At 44.3% G+C, this 18,991-nt stretch overlaps 3 protein-coding genes and 1 long non-coding RNA gene across 4 annotated transcripts; 1 reads left to right on the plus strand and 3 right to left on the minus strand.

Moving 5' to 3' along the window:
* Positions 1 to 2,372: 2,372 nt before the first annotated feature.
* On the plus strand, positions 2,373 to 5,732 carry LOC136496718 (stearoyl-[acyl-carrier-protein] 9-desaturase 5, chloroplastic-like). Its single transcript, XM_066492469.1, has 3 exons — positions 2,373 to 2,627; positions 4,089 to 4,590; positions 4,802 to 5,732. Exons 1-3 carry the CDS (start codon positions 2,512 to 2,514, stop codon positions 5,360 to 5,362), a joined length of 1,179 nt encoding a protein of 392 aa, XP_066348566.1. The 5' UTR covers positions 2,373 to 2,511; the 3' UTR covers positions 5,363 to 5,732.
* Positions 5,733 to 6,819: 1,087 nt separating this feature from the next.
* LOC136496721 (uncharacterized) lies at positions 6,820 to 9,570 on the minus strand. The gene is made up of 2 exons (XR_010769109.1): positions 9,147 to 9,570; positions 6,820 to 7,112 (listed from the first exon to the last, which is right to left on the minus strand). It is a non-coding gene; the product is annotated as an uncharacterized lncRNA (long non-coding RNA).
* A 77-nt stretch (positions 9,571 to 9,647) lies between these two features.
* On the minus strand, positions 9,648 to 14,036 carry LOC136496719 (uncharacterized). Its single transcript, XM_066492470.1, has 10 exons — positions 14,010 to 14,036; positions 13,835 to 13,931; positions 13,658 to 13,721; positions 13,205 to 13,306; positions 13,057 to 13,121; positions 12,146 to 12,235; positions 12,001 to 12,065; positions 10,907 to 11,129; positions 10,715 to 10,770; positions 9,648 to 10,507 (listed from the first exon to the last, which is right to left on the minus strand). Exons 3-10 carry the CDS (start codon positions 13,704 to 13,706, stop codon positions 10,396 to 10,398), a joined length of 762 nt encoding a protein of 253 aa, XP_066348567.1. The 5' UTR covers positions 13,707 to 13,721; positions 13,835 to 13,931; positions 14,010 to 14,036; the 3' UTR covers positions 9,648 to 10,395.
* A 4,258-nt stretch (positions 14,037 to 18,294) lies between these two features.
* Positions 18,295 to 18,773, minus strand: LOC136495656 (uncharacterized). Its single transcript, XM_066491531.1, has 2 exons — positions 18,555 to 18,773; positions 18,295 to 18,513 (listed from the first exon to the last, which is right to left on the minus strand). Exons 1-2 carry the CDS (start codon positions 18,771 to 18,773, stop codon positions 18,295 to 18,297), a joined length of 438 nt encoding a protein of 145 aa, XP_066347628.1.
* Positions 18,774 to 18,991: the final 218 nt, after the last annotated feature.

The following is an 18,991-nucleotide window of genomic DNA, read 5'->3' on the forward strand; positions in this document are numbered from 1 at the left end:
TTCAACCATCTTGCTTCAAATCTCCTTGGCCCCTCCCTACGCGGGAATTGCCCAATTACTCCGGACGTATTGACAATGATAGGACGATGATCAGACTTCACCATCTCTCCATTCACTAGCTGAGCATTTGGGAATAAAATATTCCACTGTGTATTAGCCACTCCCCGATCCAGCCGCTCTCTTATCCTTCCCCTCTGCCAAGTGAACACATCGCCCGAGTAATCAATGTCAGTTAGCTCGCAGTCCATGAGGGTGGTTTAGAAAGCTTGCAGCTGAGGTTGCGATCTAACTCGGCCCCCTTCCTTCTCATGATGAAATAAGATCTCGTTGAAATCCCCAAGAGCAAACCAAGGGAGGGACAAGCTACCATGTAGAGATCGCAACGCCTCCCATGTCAAGTTCTTGTGCTCCCATCTCGGTTCTCCATAAATCCTCGTCAATCTCCACTCCTCATCCCCCTAATTACCACATCTATGAAATATTGTGAAACACTTTGGCATTGAATAACAACCTCCTTCTTTCATACCATAAGCAAACCCCCACTCCGACCATCACTTTTGTGGATGATGACGTGGTCATAACTCAGCCTTCCTTTCAAATTCTCTGCCTTCACTTTACCCAGATGTGTCTCAGACAGAAAAAACACGTCCGGTTTCTCCTGCTTCTAGATTTTTAGAAGCACACGAACTGCCCGGGCACTAGAAAGGCCCTAGCAGTTCCAAGCGAAGATTTTCATTGTGCTCGGTCACTCTCCTCGAAGGAGAGCGCCGATCTAGTATTTGTTTTTGTTACATCATCCTCCTCCCCTCCTCCATTCTTTTGTGGCCTCTTCTTCTCTTGTTCCTTGACAGGAATTATAGAAGCACCCTTCTAGGATGGATGCTCCAGAAGGTTGACCTGCTCCATCTCCATCTGTTCCCTCCCTCTTCCTGGACAGTAAATTATCAGGATCTTCATCATCTCCCAAAGAAGTGTCCATATCTTCTACTTCATCATCAACACCATCACCTCGTCCTCCACCTCTTCCTCACCCTCTACCACGTCCTCTATCGACGCCTCCACATGGCTCACCCCTCCCTGACACCACTGGCAGGAAGGGGACTAACAACCAATCTCCCCATTCACAGCTTTCTTTGCTATGGATCCCATCTCCACATTCAGTGACTTCATGCCCCATACATCCACAGAAATAGCAAAAAGCCGGTAACTTTTCATATTACACTAAATATTTCATCCTTTCCTTGAGCGTGATTGGCACCACGCGCACCAAAGGTTTCTTGAGATCCAGCCAAACCCTAGCACGCAGGTATTGCGTAGAATTGATCATGCCCTCATTCACCACTACCGTGATGGGATCCCCAACCTTCTTTGCTACTTTCTCTACCAACTCCCTCTTCTTCATGAGACCCTCCGGGACCCCTTGAATTCTAGCCCAGACTGGAATCTTGTCCAACTTGTATGCGAGAACATTAGAGAACCCGTCATATTCTTCCATCATGATAGCTGCACCTCTAAAAAGCCATGGACTTCCTTCCATCACCCTCGACCAATCTCCAAGACAATGAAGTTGTATGAGGAACAAATTCGGACCCAACGCCTTGAACGTCACCCCTTTTGTTGTAGCCCAAGCGTTTCTTAGGGCGCCAAACAGCGCAGCATGACTGAAAGGGCTTTACCGTGTGAACCCTAAACAGGGCTAGCCAACGAACATCCTTCACAAGCTCTTCGAATTCACCAGAGAAGTTGAGATCCTCCTCCTCTTCCCCTTGAGCTTCAGGCCCTCTAGGCGTTCCTCCAAACTAGTAGTCTTTTCCTCCTCATCCGTTGGCAACCCCTTCCCCTTCTCCTTTGTAGACTGATCCGCCATGCAGGGACGCCGGTGGCACTCAGACTCCTTACGAAGGAGAGCGCAGCACGGGCGTAATCTTTGGGTGGAGAGATCACGTCGATCTCAGCACTTTTTAGGTGGACTCTGACGCCACCGTCGGAGGAGAAAGAAACCCTAATTTTAGGGGACTCCGAGACTTAATCAACTCATGTTTTTAATTCGTGCTCTTGTTAGATGCGGCTATAAGTGTATTAATCTTTATAGATAAGAGTTTCATCAACAAAATATTTTGTTAATCTAAGCAGCCGGGCCCACTTCCTCAAGTCATGGGCTATTTTCTGCACAAATGGACCGACTGCATCCTTCGGTGACGGCCGAATTTTGAATGCACGCCACCAAAAGGAGTTGGAAACGCTGACTCAGTACTGGAAAAAAAAATCATTGAACAACATATTAAAGTGAAATAACGACAAAAGAAAATAAAAAAAAATGATGTTCACAGCGGAGAGGAGAGCCTGGGCCAGGCGACCCTTTTTAATAGCCGACCTCAACGTCCAGAGGAACCCCTTGTTGCAGCGCGAGTGCAGCACAGCAGGCACAGGGAAAGGGACAACCACGAGCGCCTAAGATCCCGTCCTCCACGTCGAGATCTTTGCCGAGGCGGTGACCGTCGGGGGATCGCCATGGCGCTGAGGGCGTCCCCCGTGTCGCATGGCGCCGCGGCAGCGCCGCTGCCGCCGTTCGCGAGGAGGAGGATGGCCCGTGGGGTGGTGGTGGCCATGGCGTCCACCATCAACAGGTGAGCACAGCGGATCCCTCGCCTCTCGCTGTCTTCCTCACCGTGGGATGCTTTCCTTCGCGGAAATGTGTTGGTTCTTGGGAGCCACGATCTTTGGGGTAAGTGAGATTCGCGATCTGCAGTCACTTGGCCCGGTGGATCGAAGCAAATCACTGGTGAAAATTCCACCTTTGCTATTGATTCGTGATCTGGACAGGGCAGAGATGCCACCTTGCGGTCTTTTTTTCACCTCCCCCTATCGTTCTTATCGAGATCCAGGATATTGGAAAGATTTGTGCCTGGGTTTTGGTCTTCATATAGCAGTCGATTTTCCGTTTCTGCTTGTGATCTGGACCGGTTGTTAGTGATCCGCCCTTGGTTTCGTGATCTGAGCTGCTTTGCGGCGGTATTGGTACCATGCAGAAAGTAGTTGGCTGTTGATGTCTCAACTTGTTCAAATCTGCTGATGGCGATTGAGTTGTCGTGAACTTAAGAAACGATTGGTTTACATTCTTTCTAATGTTACATCTGAATTTATCAATTAAACAACTGGATTTTGTCACACTCTGTTGGATTTGGATGACAATAAATGTGTTATTTTAGAGGGCTATGCAGTAAGAATTTGTCCAACTTTAATGCAATCATAACAGAGCTTAAGTTTTCTGCACGAAATTAGGATCCATATCAAGAACACTTCTGAAACATACCTGATTATAAATTGTCAAACTGCTGCTTTTGGTACTATGAAATAGTAAGAAAGCAGTCACTACTTGCCATCAAACGTGAGAAGCGGTTAATAAACTGATGATGAATTGATAAAGATGTATTGTTAATTGTGAAGTGCCAAAAAAATTTCACATGAATTTGCAGTGTGTTGGTTGTGCTTTAGTTTATCAAACATTGCACTTGGTACCCCTATCTAAATGTAGTATATGTTGCAATTTTAACATTAGCACTTAAACCCACCCCCTTAGATAATACCCATGTTTGGAAAATTCCAGTAATGATTATTGTGTCAGATGCTTGCCCTGTTTAGGGTAAATTGTGAAATCCTAAGACAAACTATCTATGCAAAGATCAGAAGCCCTTCCTACCATTTGTAAATAAGATGTTTCGCTTTGCCCCATGTGGCTTATGAATTGCTAAAGAGATTTCTTGGTTACTGTAATTTTTTTGCACGAAATATGTGGAAATTTCCAGTCCAGAGGTTGTGGTTGATAGTTTGTTCACAATTTTCTGCAAGAAACATGTGAAATTTTCCACTCTAGAGGTTTTCTGCTATGTAGTTTGTTCTCTAAGTTTTCTGCAAGAAACATGTGGAAATTTACATCCTTAAGAATTAAGATTTGGTGGTAGATAGTTTGTTGTGAGTTGCACATATTTCGTTCTGTTTTATCTGTTATGAATGGATCACCTTGCCAACTACTTTCTTTACTGTGCAATGTTCCTTTTCCATTTTTCTGATTACTTTGCTTTTACTAGGGTCAAAACTGTCAAAGAACCCTATACTCCTCCACGAGAGGTACATCGCCAAATTACCCATTCACTACCACCTCAAAAGCGGGAGATTTTCGATTCACTTCAACCTTGGGCCAAGGATAACCTATTGAACCTACTGAAGCCAGTTGAAAAGTTATGGCAGCCACAGGACTTCCTACCAGAGCCTTCTTCTGATGGGTTTTATGATGAAGTTAAAGAACTGAGGGAGCGGGCAAATGAAATACCTGATGAGTACTTTGTTTGCTTAGTTGGTGATATGGTTACCGAGGAAGCCTTACCTACCTATCAAACAATGCTTAACACCCTTGATGGAGTCCGCGATGAAACTGGTGCAAGTCCAACCACGTGGGCGGTTTGGACAAGGGCATGGACAGCTGAAGAGAACAGACATGGTGACCTCCTTAATAAGTACATGTACCTTACTGGACGGGTTGACATGAAACAAATTGAGAAGACCATACAGTATCTTATTGGTTCCGGAATGGTAAGCAGTTAAGCACTACCGATATCTGTCTTTCCCTTTCCTTCCATTTATAACTTTCATTGAATCATGAAATCATTGGCAACAAATGTTGTATAGTAACATGTTGAAGAATTGGATAAATGGGGAAAAAAATATGATGTGGAGTGAGCTATTTTGGATAACTTGTTGAACATAGCCATAAGTGTAATTTCTATTTTCATTTCTTATGCAGGATCCTGGAACTGAGAACAACCCATACTTGGGTTTCCTTTACACATCATTTCAAGAAAGAGCAACATTTGTATCGCATGGGAATACTGCAAGGCATGCCAAGGAGTATGGTGATCTCAAGCTGGCCCAGATATGTGGTACAATAGCAGCTGATGAAAAGCGCCATGAAACAGCCTACACCAAGATAGTCGAGAAACTCTTCGAGATTGATCCTGATTACACAGTGCTTGCATTTGCTGACATGATGAGGAAGAAGATCACAATGCCTGCTCATCTCATGTACGATGGCAAGGATGACAACCTGTTTGAGCACTTCAGTGCAGTGGCGCAGAGGCTGGGCGTCTACACTGCTAAAGATTATGCTGACATCCTTGAGTTCTTGGTCCAGAGGTGGAAAGTTGCAGATCTCACTGGGCTGTCTGGAGAAGGGAGAAGGGCGCAGGATTTCGTCTGTACCTTGGCACCGAGAATCAGGCGGTTGGATGAAAGAGCTCAAGCAAGGGCGAAGCAAGCACCAGTTATTCCTTTCAGTTGGATTTATGACCGCAAGGTGCAGCTTTAATCAAGAACACTAGGCAATGTGGGCACTTACCATATCATTTTCAGCCCTGGGGTTCTCTATAAGAAACAGTCTCTAGGTTATCTAGCAGGGTAGAATTCAACTACTTATGGATCTCACTCGCGCAAAGTATGCTATCTGTTATTGTGCAAGTTGCAAAGTTTGGATTGCTATGTGGGCCTGGTGGAGAAGACTTCTGTGGGGTGCCTGCTGCCAGTTATGAATGGTGACTCCATTGCAACTGAGTGAATTTATGTTGTATTGAATATGTTACAGGACTTATAGTTTCAAAGTAATAATATGGAGTTTGTATATGGACAAGCTTGCTTTGATGCATGATGAGAATCTAAAGTTAGTATTTTTTGTGTTGGTTTCTGACAATGTGTGTGTTTCACTGTGCTTGCCCAAATTGACTCTGAAATGTCTTTAACCAGGTTTGGTTGCCTGCGCAAGCTGAGCTATGCATGATTATCTGCCATCCGTGTTTGGCTGGTTGTACAAGTGCTGTTGTAGTCACCAAGTTCTAGGTGTAGGTGAAGTTGTTATCCTCTAGTTTTGATGTTCTCTTCCATTTTATATCCATTTTTTAAGTCAGGGGAACCCATTGTTGTACAACCTAATATTATTCGACGAATAATACTGCCACTATGTTGGGCAAGGTCATTCAGCCCAAATTCACTGTGAGCATACCTTGTGGATTAGGTCTTAGTAGTGGAACCTACATGCCAAGAATCAGAAGTTTATCTCATGACGGTTCCCACCATATTTGCAGATGAAGCGCATTGCAGCCTGACATGACATGCGGATCACGTATGAAGTGCATCTTGACCTACATTGCAGCGAGAACCGAAGTGTAAACACCAGTACATTTTTTTGCAATGGAAATGATAATTTGTACTCATATGCAACGGAAATGAGAGTTTGTATTCTCGTATTACATACCGCCTTTTCATCCCCGGCTGAAACATTCATTATAATGTCTAATAAGTCTGCTTTGTCACACAAATACCGAACCGTGCTGTTGTTCTGCAGTGCCTGTCCAGCGCAGAATGACGGCGCGTTGTGAGGGACTGGATCGACGATTCGACGAGGATCCGATCCACTGCCAGCTGCCTGCTACGGAGCCCATTAGAAGTTGTTCATCTCTACGTACTAGCGAAACCTGGAATTGGGGTCCGTTTTCACTTCGCAAGCTTGTATAACGGGTTAATGGCGAGGCATGTGCAGGCAACCAAACAGAGCGGCTTGCATTATGCCTGTACAGGACCTTTTACATCCAACCAAACCCAATAGTTCAAACAAACCAATTCCTTGCACGTATACTTCGTCAATAATATTCAAGTTCCTAAACGATGCAAAAAAAACATGACGGCAAGAGATGAAAAGGATGGCAAGTCTATATTAACCATGCACGCACTGGTCAAATTTGCTATGGTTCAAACTTGGAGGAACATATGAACTGACCAACAAAAGCTTCGTAAGATTTTATTTTCTGCCAATGTGCCTGACACTCAACAATCAGCCCTAGATGCGTAAAAATGACCAGTGAAAGAGTCGCTTCTGTACAAAGTGTGAAAGTGAAACATTGATCGACAAGCCAGCAGAGGCTGCCTATACTTTATCCCCCAAAGCTGTTCCTGCCAATAGCTTGATCCTAACAAGACCGCAGCTCTCGAATGAGAATCTCTTCAACAGCATCCACAAACTTTACAAGATGTTGGCGAATCTGCAGCTCCAATTCATTGGCCAGTTCCTAGCACCCATAAGGACCCAAGCATTAGTAGTAGTTTTTACCCTTTTCATTCAAAAAAGTGCAAAAATGCATTAATGCAGCATGTACGCCTCCATTGGTCGACCCACAGCAGTAAAGCATCCATGCCATTAGAGGATGGATGATATGATGCACCAGTGGCCGCGACTCCACGGCGGCGCCCAGTCCGCCGCCGTGCCATCACCCCCACAGCCCCCCGCCGCCCAGACGCCCGCATCAAAGTCGCCGCCCTGCCTGGGGTCCCATGCCGCCCCAATCCCAGCCGCTCACCGGCCCTGGCGCCCCAGCGCGTCCGCGCCTGGAGGCCGTCCTCGTCGGCTCGCTCGAGCTCAGTTTCGAGGACGCCTCGGCCGCCCCGCCTCCTTCCTCAGCTTTGAGGAAGGTGCGCTTCTCCTTTACTCCTCCCCCAACCACCAGCGCCACTAATGCCGTCCTACCCACTCAGCCAAAGAAATCCTGCCTCAAATCCACGAGCGTCCTTGACAAGGTGCGCGCTTCCACCAGCAGTAATGGTGCCGCGAGTTCTTGAGGCCGCGGCGACAAGACGGAGCATGCCGGCGACGCCCTCTCTCAGGAGGCCGCATCGGCGCGTGCAGAGGAAGGGCATTCAATCCGCCCCCCTCTTGTTGCTTCCCGAGATGAGCGCAAGCTGGACGCGTATTCAAGTGCCGCGGCTGTCGCGCCGCGCGGAGCAGAGTAAGAAGAGTGGACGCCAGTGTGACCGAAGTACCGGTGGCGCAACGCCGAATTCAAGCCACCTGCGCCTTCATGCCGCCCAACCACCAGGGTCACTTCACCCCACTACTTCACCATTGAGAGCCTCCGCGAGCGCCTGCGAGGTAAGTGCTTCCGCTGCCATGCCCAGGGACACTCTGCCTCCTCCTGCAGGGACCCGGTGAGATGTCTCCTCTGCAAAGCCTGGGGCGGCCTCATCATGATCAATGCGCCCTATGTAACGGACCTTTGGAAACAAGCCTTCATCTATCACTCCTTTGCCCTTTCGCCAAGGTGGTATGGAGTCAGATTCTTTCATGGAGCACTTTGATGTACAGTTGATCCACCCAACTCAAGACCCACATCACCTGAAGTCATGGTGGGACGGGGCAGCAGCCAAGATAGCGAAAGAAGAAAAAAGGCGCTTCAACGGAATGGTGATCTACACGTTGTGGAACAATATGGAAGGAAAGGAATAGGAGAATTTTTAACAACACCCATGAGTCGGCTATGCAGGTGGCTTTAAGGGTAAAAGAGGATATCGAGCAAAGAAAGAGGGCTTTAGCTTGGGGAGGGGGCAATATCACGACACAAATTCTGTAATCTTTTTGGGGGTCATGCCCCTTTTTGCTCTGTACATAAACCTCTTTTCCCTCTCTCAATTGAAGGGCAGAGCTCCTGCCATTATGTTAAAAAAAAAGATATGATGCACCAGTCTGAGTGCTGCCAAAACATTCAAATTTTCTATTTAGTAACTATGATGAGCCGAGATGCTCTACTACCTCATTCCAGAAGGCTGTTTAATACCAATACATCTTCTATGTTCTATGTTCATGCTAACCCATACAAACACTTTAGCTTCAAATTTCATGCCAGACAGTCAGTTGGGAAAAATAGGTTCAGCAGTCAGCAGAAATTTTGGTGGTATGATCACCATAGAACTTTTACCCCCGAATTGCAACAGATTATGAGGTCTGTCCAACGGCTAACATATTTCCATCCTAACAGATGTTAATGTAGGTCTACTGCCAATTCGAATAAATTGGTACTCCCTCCGTTCCAAATTATAAGTCGCTTTGACTTTTTCGGGTCATCCATTTTGCTATGTATCTAGACATATTATTATATCTAGATGCATAGCAAAATGGATGTACCAAAAAAATCAAAGCGACTTATAATTTGGAATGGAGGGAGTATTTCAGAAAGAATTTCTACCACTTCAGAGGGATTTAAAACACATTCTTGCATGCAATGTGCAATGAGTATAGGCATTGGTCCCAGACCAGCAGCAACCACTTTTACCTTGGTCTTGGAAAGCAGAGTTGAAGCAATATTTGTCGGACGGTCCCCTGAATTGCGGATTGAAATTAACTTCAGACCATAGGAACAAAGAGGCCAATCTGAAGATATCTTGATGGAGACATCGATCCCACGATCTAGGTGAGCAACAATCATCTCCTCTTTGTTAAAGTACTCAAAGAATGCCTGAGAAAAAGAATGAAGTTTCTCCAAAAAGTTAAGTTGAATACTAGGAGCTGGTTTAGGATCAATGCTCTCCACCTAGGATTAGGTCAAGCTTCACTAGACTAGTCTAGCATCAACATTGTCACGTGCAATTGTTATGTAAGTAAAGATTAAGTTTATGATTGTACAATAATGCTGAGATAACTGATTTTAAGATGTAAAGGGATAAAAGGACTGAACAAATACATGGAAAATTTAGGAAAATTTAGGTTATTCATGAGTCAAAATGTTTTTTTCGACATACACTACTGTTTTTCAATTATAGTGTGATGCCTACTGATTTGAACGCTATGAGCCCTAACACCATCCATTCAAGCCATTGACTGACAAAATAACCTAAATATCCCTCATGTCTATACGCCTTCCCCTTCTCTCTAATTTACTGCCAGGAGCCCAGGACAGGACCCAGCTCTTCTCTCCCTTATGGTACTTCTTCCTCCTTCAGACCTCTTTCGCTTCCCATTCTCTGTTCTCTCCTGAACTCTGCAGGCCGTTTTCCTCCCCACTTTTATGCTTGGCGGCTGTCAGCAGTGCCAGAGACTTCATGATCCCATGCAGCACTTCAGCATCGATTATGCACTGCAAGAAGGGGGCTCTGGCTGTGGCTGAGATACTGTCCTTGACCTCTGTGCTATGGTTCCGGGCAGGTGGAACCTTGGTGGGATAAATCACTCAGGCCTAGGGGTGCTTGACCACATTAGGGAGCAAAGTGGGGGTTATTTAGGCACTTTGAATGACCACATCAGCATTCAGCAGAGCAGTCACGGTGACAAACAGAACAAGACAGTGATGTAAAGAACAAAAGGCTGCTCCCATAATAATTACTGATAAACAACAGAAGGCAAGGTTAGATAGTACAAAATTCAAGGAACAAGTTTAGAGAGCATGGTTCCCTTGCAGTTAACAGCTTAAACAACAGTTATATATTCACAACGTCCTAATAAAATATTGCAAACTTTTAAGAACAGTTTGATATAAAGATATTCCTAACTAATTATACTACAATGTTAGCATATGGACAATCACATCACCTCGAACTATTAGCATCATTCACCAATGATCGTCTCAAAGCATTGATTATAGACTGGTGTTGACATTGCTGAATAAGCCATCGCAAGGTTGGATAAGAAACGGCCTCTCTACAAAAACAGGCAAACACTTTTTTTTAGTACGAACACATAATGGAAGAAAGAACACAGAGTAGTAGAAACGTAGAATAACACTGTACAATCATTTTTTCTGACTTACATCTAAAAGAAACATGAGGAAAAGGAAATAACATTGAATCTGTGCATAAAATAAGTTCTATGTCATCAACAGGAAAGCATGATATAAGAACTCCATACCTGGAGGACTCCATCCTCTCAATCAGTATATCTACAGAAATGTCATCAGGAATGATCTGAAAATCCCAAAAGATAAATAAGATATATGCAACAAAATGCCTTATAATTTAAAGGTGGAAAACAATGCCATAGTAATAATAAAGCCAAAACATTGAGACAATCATCATGAAATAAAGTTTGCTATAAGAGCACCTGTACTTTCTTTGGTTCCATAATTCTTTTATCAATTTCTATCAGCAGCTCATGGTCTGAAATAAACGAATCAACAGGACAATTAAATTTCTGTCCATAAATTTCACAGTCTGAGGTCAATATTGGCGCCTTCAAGAACATCCTGAGACAGTTGTCTTTAAAGTCTAAGACCTTCGCTCCAAATGGCAATAACATAGGTTCAAGTTGAAACATTTCATCATCCCTGGATATAGAGGTTTAGGGATGTCAGAAAGAAATTTATCGATCCATAGCATAGTAAACTCAAAACTGTTAACATAGGATACCTGTTGTGATTGCTCACAACAATGCCGGAAGGAAAAAAAGACATTGATTTAATGGAAATAGATGTACACTTGCTGACTAATGGTAATAACAATAAGTAACTATGAAGAAGAGTAGAAGATGACAGCAATCTTTAATTTGCATGAGTTAAAAACAGATTAACCATGCAACGATATAGTTTGAAGGACATTGGACATTGAACATTACAAACTGAATAATTGATCATGAGTTCATGACTATATATTGCACAACAGAAAACCAGCGATGAATTCACAAACTGATTCAGGCATGCATATATCAGCATATTGTTGGGACTAGAAGCCCTGCAAAAGATTTCAAATGCCGAAAGGATGGGTGTGAAGTCAAGATGAATAAAGACTCCAGAAAACAGTCCATTAACTGCTTAATCCCAATGCATTGATGATAGTGTTCCTAACTCAAGGACACATGTGGAAAAAGAAGAACAATACAGCAGAAAAATATTTTCTGAAACAGAGAATGGCAAAGTTTCGTATTCTCTAAAATATCAGAAAGAAATTTAAACACGGTTTGAACATCACAAATATTGGATAGAATCCAAAAAAAAAAAAAAAACTGATTATAGAAATCACAATTTTCATGATAGTGAACAAATTCATGATAGGTGTATAAGAAATTCAAGATGCACTACCATTCATAGTTTAGTATGTGTTAAAATGCTTTACTTAGAAATGATACATATAGATTAAAGGTGGATGATACCTTTAGTTCCTTGTGTTCAGTATAAAAAAGAACATACACAATATCATTACCTTTGTAGATGTTGTAAAACTTCAAGTTCCATCGTACTTTTTTCTATTTGGTGATCAAGTTCCAACTACAAAATAAATCGAGTAACTTCAATAATGCTAGGAAAACAGAAACATGTCATCGTAAACATACAAGTTACAAGCACACCTCATATATGTAGTCCTTGTCACCAATGCTTTGATTTCTGCATGAATCAGTTTGTAAGATAATCTGCTGCTCCCCCTCTCCAGTCTTTTGCTGAAGCAGCAGGGTTGACAATCGGTCAGCTCAGCTGACTCCTGTTCAGGTATGGCAATAGGCCATTACCCCCTTGTACTAAGTGTAATAGTAGAAGTATGGCAATAGGCCAACTTGGTAGTGGCATACATCAGCCATATAGGGAGTAGTTGGGGCTGATATCAGCCATACTCATGTGTACCTTATAGCTGGTACAAGAGTTGTATATATACTCTAGTCATAGCAATGGAAAATTCAGTTCAGAGCAACACTCTTTCAGAGTTTCAGACTTGTGCTGTGCTGTGCTAGTGTGCTCTGTCCTCACCCCCTTCTTCTACCTCTAGGCGTGATGTGTGTGTGAGTGTGCTGGTGAGCTAATTTCTCACCTGTGCAGGGAGTCCAGGGGCCAACACAGTTGAGTCTGACAGCCCAAGAACAGAACTTTCATCAAAATGGTTCAAAGCCTATATCATGAGGGATGAAAGACTTCAAATGTCTTCATCTAAACTAAACTAATACTTTGGAAAAGAAGAGAAACTTCTAATTTGATGAGCAAAATTAATTAATTTTCCTTTAGACTTCGGTTCAATAGAAATTCAATGCAGCTTATAAGTTGCAAATAGGACAGTATGAATGTTGAGGCCATACAGTACGTAAGGTTAAAATTGTACAACTCAGCAGCTGTTGAGCTGTATATTAGATTCTATCGTAAGGAACGCCATAAGGATGCAAATCAACAAAATACAGTTTGAGGATTATAACAATCAAGGTCCATATTCAACTACTGTGAAAAATATAATTTAGACTACTTACTGTAAAGAAATAACAATTTAGCTACTTACCTTTGGACCAAGATTCGAAGACAAAGACTCCAGCATTTCAATACCAACATCCACTTGAATCATATCTGAATAACAACGACTATTGATTACTAACACAGCAAACTGTCGGAGCTCAACAAAGAAAAACATGGCAAATAAATAAACCAACCATTGAATGTTGTCTCTGCAGTGACACTAATCTCAGCAGATACCTTCTGATTCGCCTGCTCTGCCATGGCTACATCCTTTCTCAACATTTCCAGGTATGCATCTGAACACAATAATGGCGTTGTAAGTGATGCACTCGAAACAAATAACCATTTGAAAGCAAAGAACCATCTTCATAATTGCACTGAGCGAAGAACCACCACAGTAACAAGCAAATTTCAAAAGGAATGAATGAATGATTAGTACATAATAAGAAGAATTTGTAAAGAAAATAAAGGAGACACCGCATTTACAAGCTACAAACTCGGAGCTTATATTTGATGTTTCCTCTCCCTACTTGTATTCTATTGAGTCCATTAAGGAAATCTGAACATGATGCTTATCGCTGTTACAGCGTACTTAGCATCACACAGAACAAGCAAGTGTTGAAAACAAATCACACAGCCATGCTTACCAAGATCATCAATTGAAGCTGCGGCAGTGGTAGAGTGCCACTCATCCATGGCCTCCTGAGCCACCTAAAACAGGGATCCCCGAAGAAGGGAAACATGATTAGAAAACAAATCCAACAATTAGGCCACACTTAGGTAAACCAAAATGAAGCACACATAATCCATAGCGACGACCTCACCTTGTACGGGGAGTCCAAACCCAGTGCCACCTCCGCCTTCTCCTCCTCCTCCCCTTCCCCCCGACGCCGCCGTTCCAGAGAGAGCTGCTCCACCCGGCTGAAACGAACACGCAAACAAAACAAAAGGGGAACAATGCAGATTGAGGAACCAGATCCACGGGAAGGAGGAACCCACCGAGCCAGGGGCGGATCCAGCGGTGGGGCGGGGGGCTCAAGCCCCCCCTACCCAAACCGAAACAGTGCAAATTACTGTAGAGCCCTTATGAGAGAGAAGGCGGAGCAAAATCAGCGACACACTTTATTCCAAACAAGTGTGTCATCAAGGAGCGTTCGTGCCGCATGATCATTGATGGAGGTAGCTGCAACAACTTGGCAAGTAGCGACATGGTACAGAAGCTCGCCCTCACCACCAAACCACACCCCCATCCCTACTACATCCAATGGCTGAACAACAGTGGTAAGGCAAAGGTAACGAGACTTGTGCGAATCGATTTTGCCATCGGATCATACAAAGATATTGTTGAATGTGATGTTGTGCCTATGCAAGCTTGCAATATTCTGCTAGGTAGACCATAGCAATTTGATAGAGATTCGATGCATCATGGTAGATCAAATCAATATTTATTTCTATACCATGATCGAAAAATTGTATTGCATCCTATGTCTCCTGAAGCTATTATGCAATCTAATGTTACTAAGGCTACAAAAGCAAAGAGCGAGAGCAATAAAAATGACAAATCTGTTGTTGATGACAAAGATGAGATAAAATTGAAAGGACGTTGTATGCTTGCTACAAAATCTGATATTAATGAGTTCAATGCATCCACCTCTGTTGCTTATGCTTTGGTATGCAAGGATGCTTTGATTTCATTTGAGGATATGCAACGTTCTTTGCCCCCTGCTGTTGCTAACATTTTGCAGGAGTATTCTGATGTGTTCCCCATTGAGATACCAGCGGGGCTGCCACCAATACGCGGGATTGAGCACCAAATTGATCTTATCCCTGGAGCATCTTTGCCAAACCATGCGCCATACAGGACCAATCCGGAAGAAACGAAGGAAATTCAGCGACAAGTGCAAGAACTACTAGACAAAGGTTATGTGCGTGAGTCTCTTAGTCCCTGTGCTGTTCTAGTGATTTTAGTGCCTAAGAAAGATGGAACATGGCGCATGTGTGTTGATTGTAGGGCTATTAATAATATCACCATTCGATATCGACACCATATTCCACGATTAGATGATATGCTTGATGAATTGAGTGGTGCTGTTGTGTTTTCAAAGGTTGATTTGCGTAGTGGGTACCACCAGATTCGTATGAAATTGGGAGATGAATGGAAAACTGCTTTCAAAACTAAGTTCGGTCTATATGAGTGGTTAGTCATGCCTTTTGGGTTAACTAATGCACCTAGTACTTTCATGAGATTAATGAACGAGGTTTTGCGTGCTTTCATTGGGAAATTTGTTGTCGTCTACTTTGATGATATACTGATTTATAGCAAATCCATAGATGAACACCTTGATCACTTACGTGCTGTTTTCAATGCTCTACGTGATGCACGTTTGTTTGGTAACCTTGAGAAGTGCACTTTCTGCACCGATCGAGTATCGTTTCTTGGCTATGTTGTCACTCCACAGGAAATTGAGGTTGATAAAGCCAAGGTGGAAGCTATACAAGGATGGCCTGTACCCACGATGGTTACGCAAGTGCGGAGTTTCCTAGGACTTGCTGGTTTCTATCGCCGTTTTGTGAAGGACTTCAGCACCATTGCTGCACCATTGAATGAGCTTACAAAGAAAGGAGTGCCCTTTTCTTGGGGCAAAGCACAAGAGCACGCCTTCCATGTGCTGAAAGATAAGTTAACACATGCACCTCTACTCCAACTCCCTGATTTTAATAAGACTTTCGAGCTTGAATGTGATGCGAGTGGAATTGGATTGGGTGGTGTTTTGTTACAAGAAGGCAAACCTGTTGCATACTTTAGTGAGAAATTGAGCGGGCCTATTCTTAATTATTCTACATATGATAAGGAATTATATGCTCTAGTGCGGACATTAGAAACATGGCAGCATTATTTGTGGCCCAAAGAATTTGTTATACATTCTGATCATGAATCTTTGAAGCATATTCGTAGTCAAAGAAAACTGAATCGTAGACATGCAAAGTGGGTTGAATATATTGAATCTTTTCCTTATGTTATCAAACACAAGAAAGGGAAGGATAATATCATTGCAGATGCATTGTCTAGGAGATATACTTTGCTGAATCAACTTGATTACAAGATCTTTGGGTTAGAAACAATTAAAGACCGATATGCTCATGATGCTGATTTTAAAGAAGTGCTGCTGCATTGTAAAGATGGGAAAACGTGGAACAAATTCATCGTCAATGATGGGTTTGTGTTTAGAGCTAACAAGCTATGCATTCCAGCTAGCTCCGTTCGCTTGTTGTTGCTGCAGGAAGCGCATGGAGGTGGCTTGATGGGGCATTTTGGAGCGAAGAAGACGGAGGACATTCTTGCTGGTCATTTCTTTTGGCCAAAGATGCGACGAGATGTAGAGAGATTTGTTGCTCGCTGCACAACATGTCAAAAGGCTAAGTCCTGGTTGAATCCACACGGTTTGTATATGCCTCTTCCTGTTCCTAGTGCTCCTTAGGAGAATATTTCTATGGATTTTGTGTTGGAATTGCCACAGACTAGGAAAGGGTGAGATAGTGTTTTTGTGGTTGTGGATCGCTTCTCTAAAATGGCACATTTCATACCATGTCATAAAACTGATGATGCTACAAATATTGCTGATTTGTTCTTTCGAGAAGTTGTTCGCTTGCATGGTGTGCCAAATACAATTGTTTCTGATCGTGATGCTAAATTTCTTAGCCATTTTTGAAGAACTTTATGGGCCAAATTGGGGACTAAGCTTTTATTTTCCACCACTTGTCACCCCCAAACTGATGGTCAAACTGAAGTTGTGAATAGAACTTTGTCTACTATGTTAAGAACTATTTTAAAGAAAAATATTAAAATGTGGGAAGATTGTTTGCCTCATATTGAGTTTTCTTATAATCGTTCGCTGCATTCTACTACGAAGATGTGTCCCTTTGAGATTGTTTATGGCTTGTTACCACGTGCTCCTATTGATTTAATGCCATTGCCAAGTTTTGAAAAGTTGAATTTTGATGCTAAGAAACGTGCTGAATTGATGCTAAAACTACATGAAACCACTAAAGAAAACATAGAGCGCATGAATGCTAAGTACAAATTTGCTGGAGATAAAGGTAGAAGGGAATTGATTCTTGAACCTGGAGATTTGGTTTGGTTGCATTTGCGAAAGGATAGGTTTCCTGAATTAAGAAAATCTAAATTGATGCCTAGAGCGGATGGTCCTTTTAAAGTGATGCAACGAATAAATGAGAATGCATATAAGCTTGATCTTCCTGCAGATTTTGGGGTTAGTCCCACATTTAACATTGCAGATTTGAAGCCTTATTTGGGTGAGGAAGATGAGCTTGAATCGAGGACGACTCAAATTCAAGAAAGGGAGGATGATGAGGACATCAACACCGATCATACATCCACGCCGTCCACGCCGACACCTGCTGGTCCTATTACTCGTGCTCGTGCTCGAAAAGTTAATCATCAAGTGAGTTCCTTCTTGAGCTCTTGTCCATCCTGTTTAGATTTTGGAGACACGTGCACTCTTGTTTTGATTAGGAATCAAGGAGAAGACCGGAAGGGAAAAGGACTCGCGTAGGCTGGATTCAGACTGCAGCACACCTCCAACTTGCGACGGTCGCCACGGTTACATACGGAGTCGGATTGGGGTGATTCTGGACTTGTTGGAAAGCTAATAAAGTCTACTTTCATACGGATCTGACCTCGTACTCATACCTGCTTAGAAGCGGCGTCAACAGTCCAAAAATCACCGAGAGGTCTATTCTGTCCAGGGTGCTGCGCCACCTTAAGTTAGCCCAATGGGCTTGTATCGTTTAGAGTCCAGTAGGGACGCGTCCTAGGGTTGGAGCACGACCCAAACTCTCTTGTGGTCGTCCTCCACACGTCATATACCCCTTAGCCGCCACCAGGAACACTTGGGTTTTGTTTAGATCAAGTTTAGCCTTTGCTACTTGCTTGTAGGCGCACGTGCTGATCCAGCCGCCCGTCTCCTTGTCTTCAGAACCCCACTCATAATAAGATTCAGTTTGAGGCTTTCAATTTCATCTTGCAAATTCAGTGCTTGTTTCGTTGTTCTTGCTAGTTCTTCGATTGCTTGCAGGACGGGAGCCCTAGTGGCTGGTTGTTGCGCTCCACAAGATCGTGACGACCTTTGGAGGTGGTGTATCGGTTGCTAAGGCGCGGTCTTGGAAGGCTGTAGTCGGGCCGTGAACGTCATCTCCATCCACCAAATCGAGTTGTCTCACGCCTCTCATCGAAAGATCATCCATAAACCCTAGCGGGTTCATATCACTTCATCTGCTGGGCGTAGGCATCGACCGAGAGATCACCCTGTAGCATGCTGTGGAACTCCTGCCCGAGGACGACAGTGCGAGGCTCCTTGTTCGCCTGGAACAGGGCCTCGATGGAGACGTACAGGGCACGCGCGTCTTGATCAAGCTCCATGGCGAGGTCGAGGACGGTGTCGTCGCAGGAGCCGTACATCCAGCCACGGATGCAAGCGTCGGGCTGAGACCACGTGGGGTCAACCGGGCGCGCAGCCTCCGTGCCAGGCCGAGCAGCCCGTACTTGGTGCAGAGGGCGGTGAAGAACGCCTTCCACTTGGAGTAATTGGGGCGCTCGAGGCTGAGGGCGATCGGGACGTGCTGCTTGACGTTGACGGCGGCATAGGCGGTGTAGAAGGCAGGGGCGATGCCGTCCCCCATGGCGCCGGAGGTTCCGGAGCCGAGAACACCGGAGGTAGCAGAGGAAGTCGTCGAGGACGTCATGACGAAGTCGACGCGCGCGGCCTGTTCGCTAGAAGCAGGGGCGCGGGTGGGCAGCGGCCTGTGCGGCGCGACTCGCGTCGGGCGGCAGAGGCGGCGGCCTGCAGGTGCGTCGCGCGGCTGAAGGCAGCAGCGAGCGGCGCGGCCTGAGCGACGCGATGAATCGCGCGCGGAGGCGGCAGCGGCTGGAGCGGGCTAGCGCGGCAGCGGCTGGAGGGGGG

Source organism: Miscanthus floridulus, chromosome 12, assembly GCF_019320115.1.
Source record: "Miscanthus floridulus cultivar M001 chromosome 12, ASM1932011v1, whole genome shotgun sequence".
NCBI classification, from domain to species: domain Eukaryota; kingdom Viridiplantae; phylum Streptophyta; class Magnoliopsida; order Poales; family Poaceae; genus Miscanthus; species Miscanthus floridulus.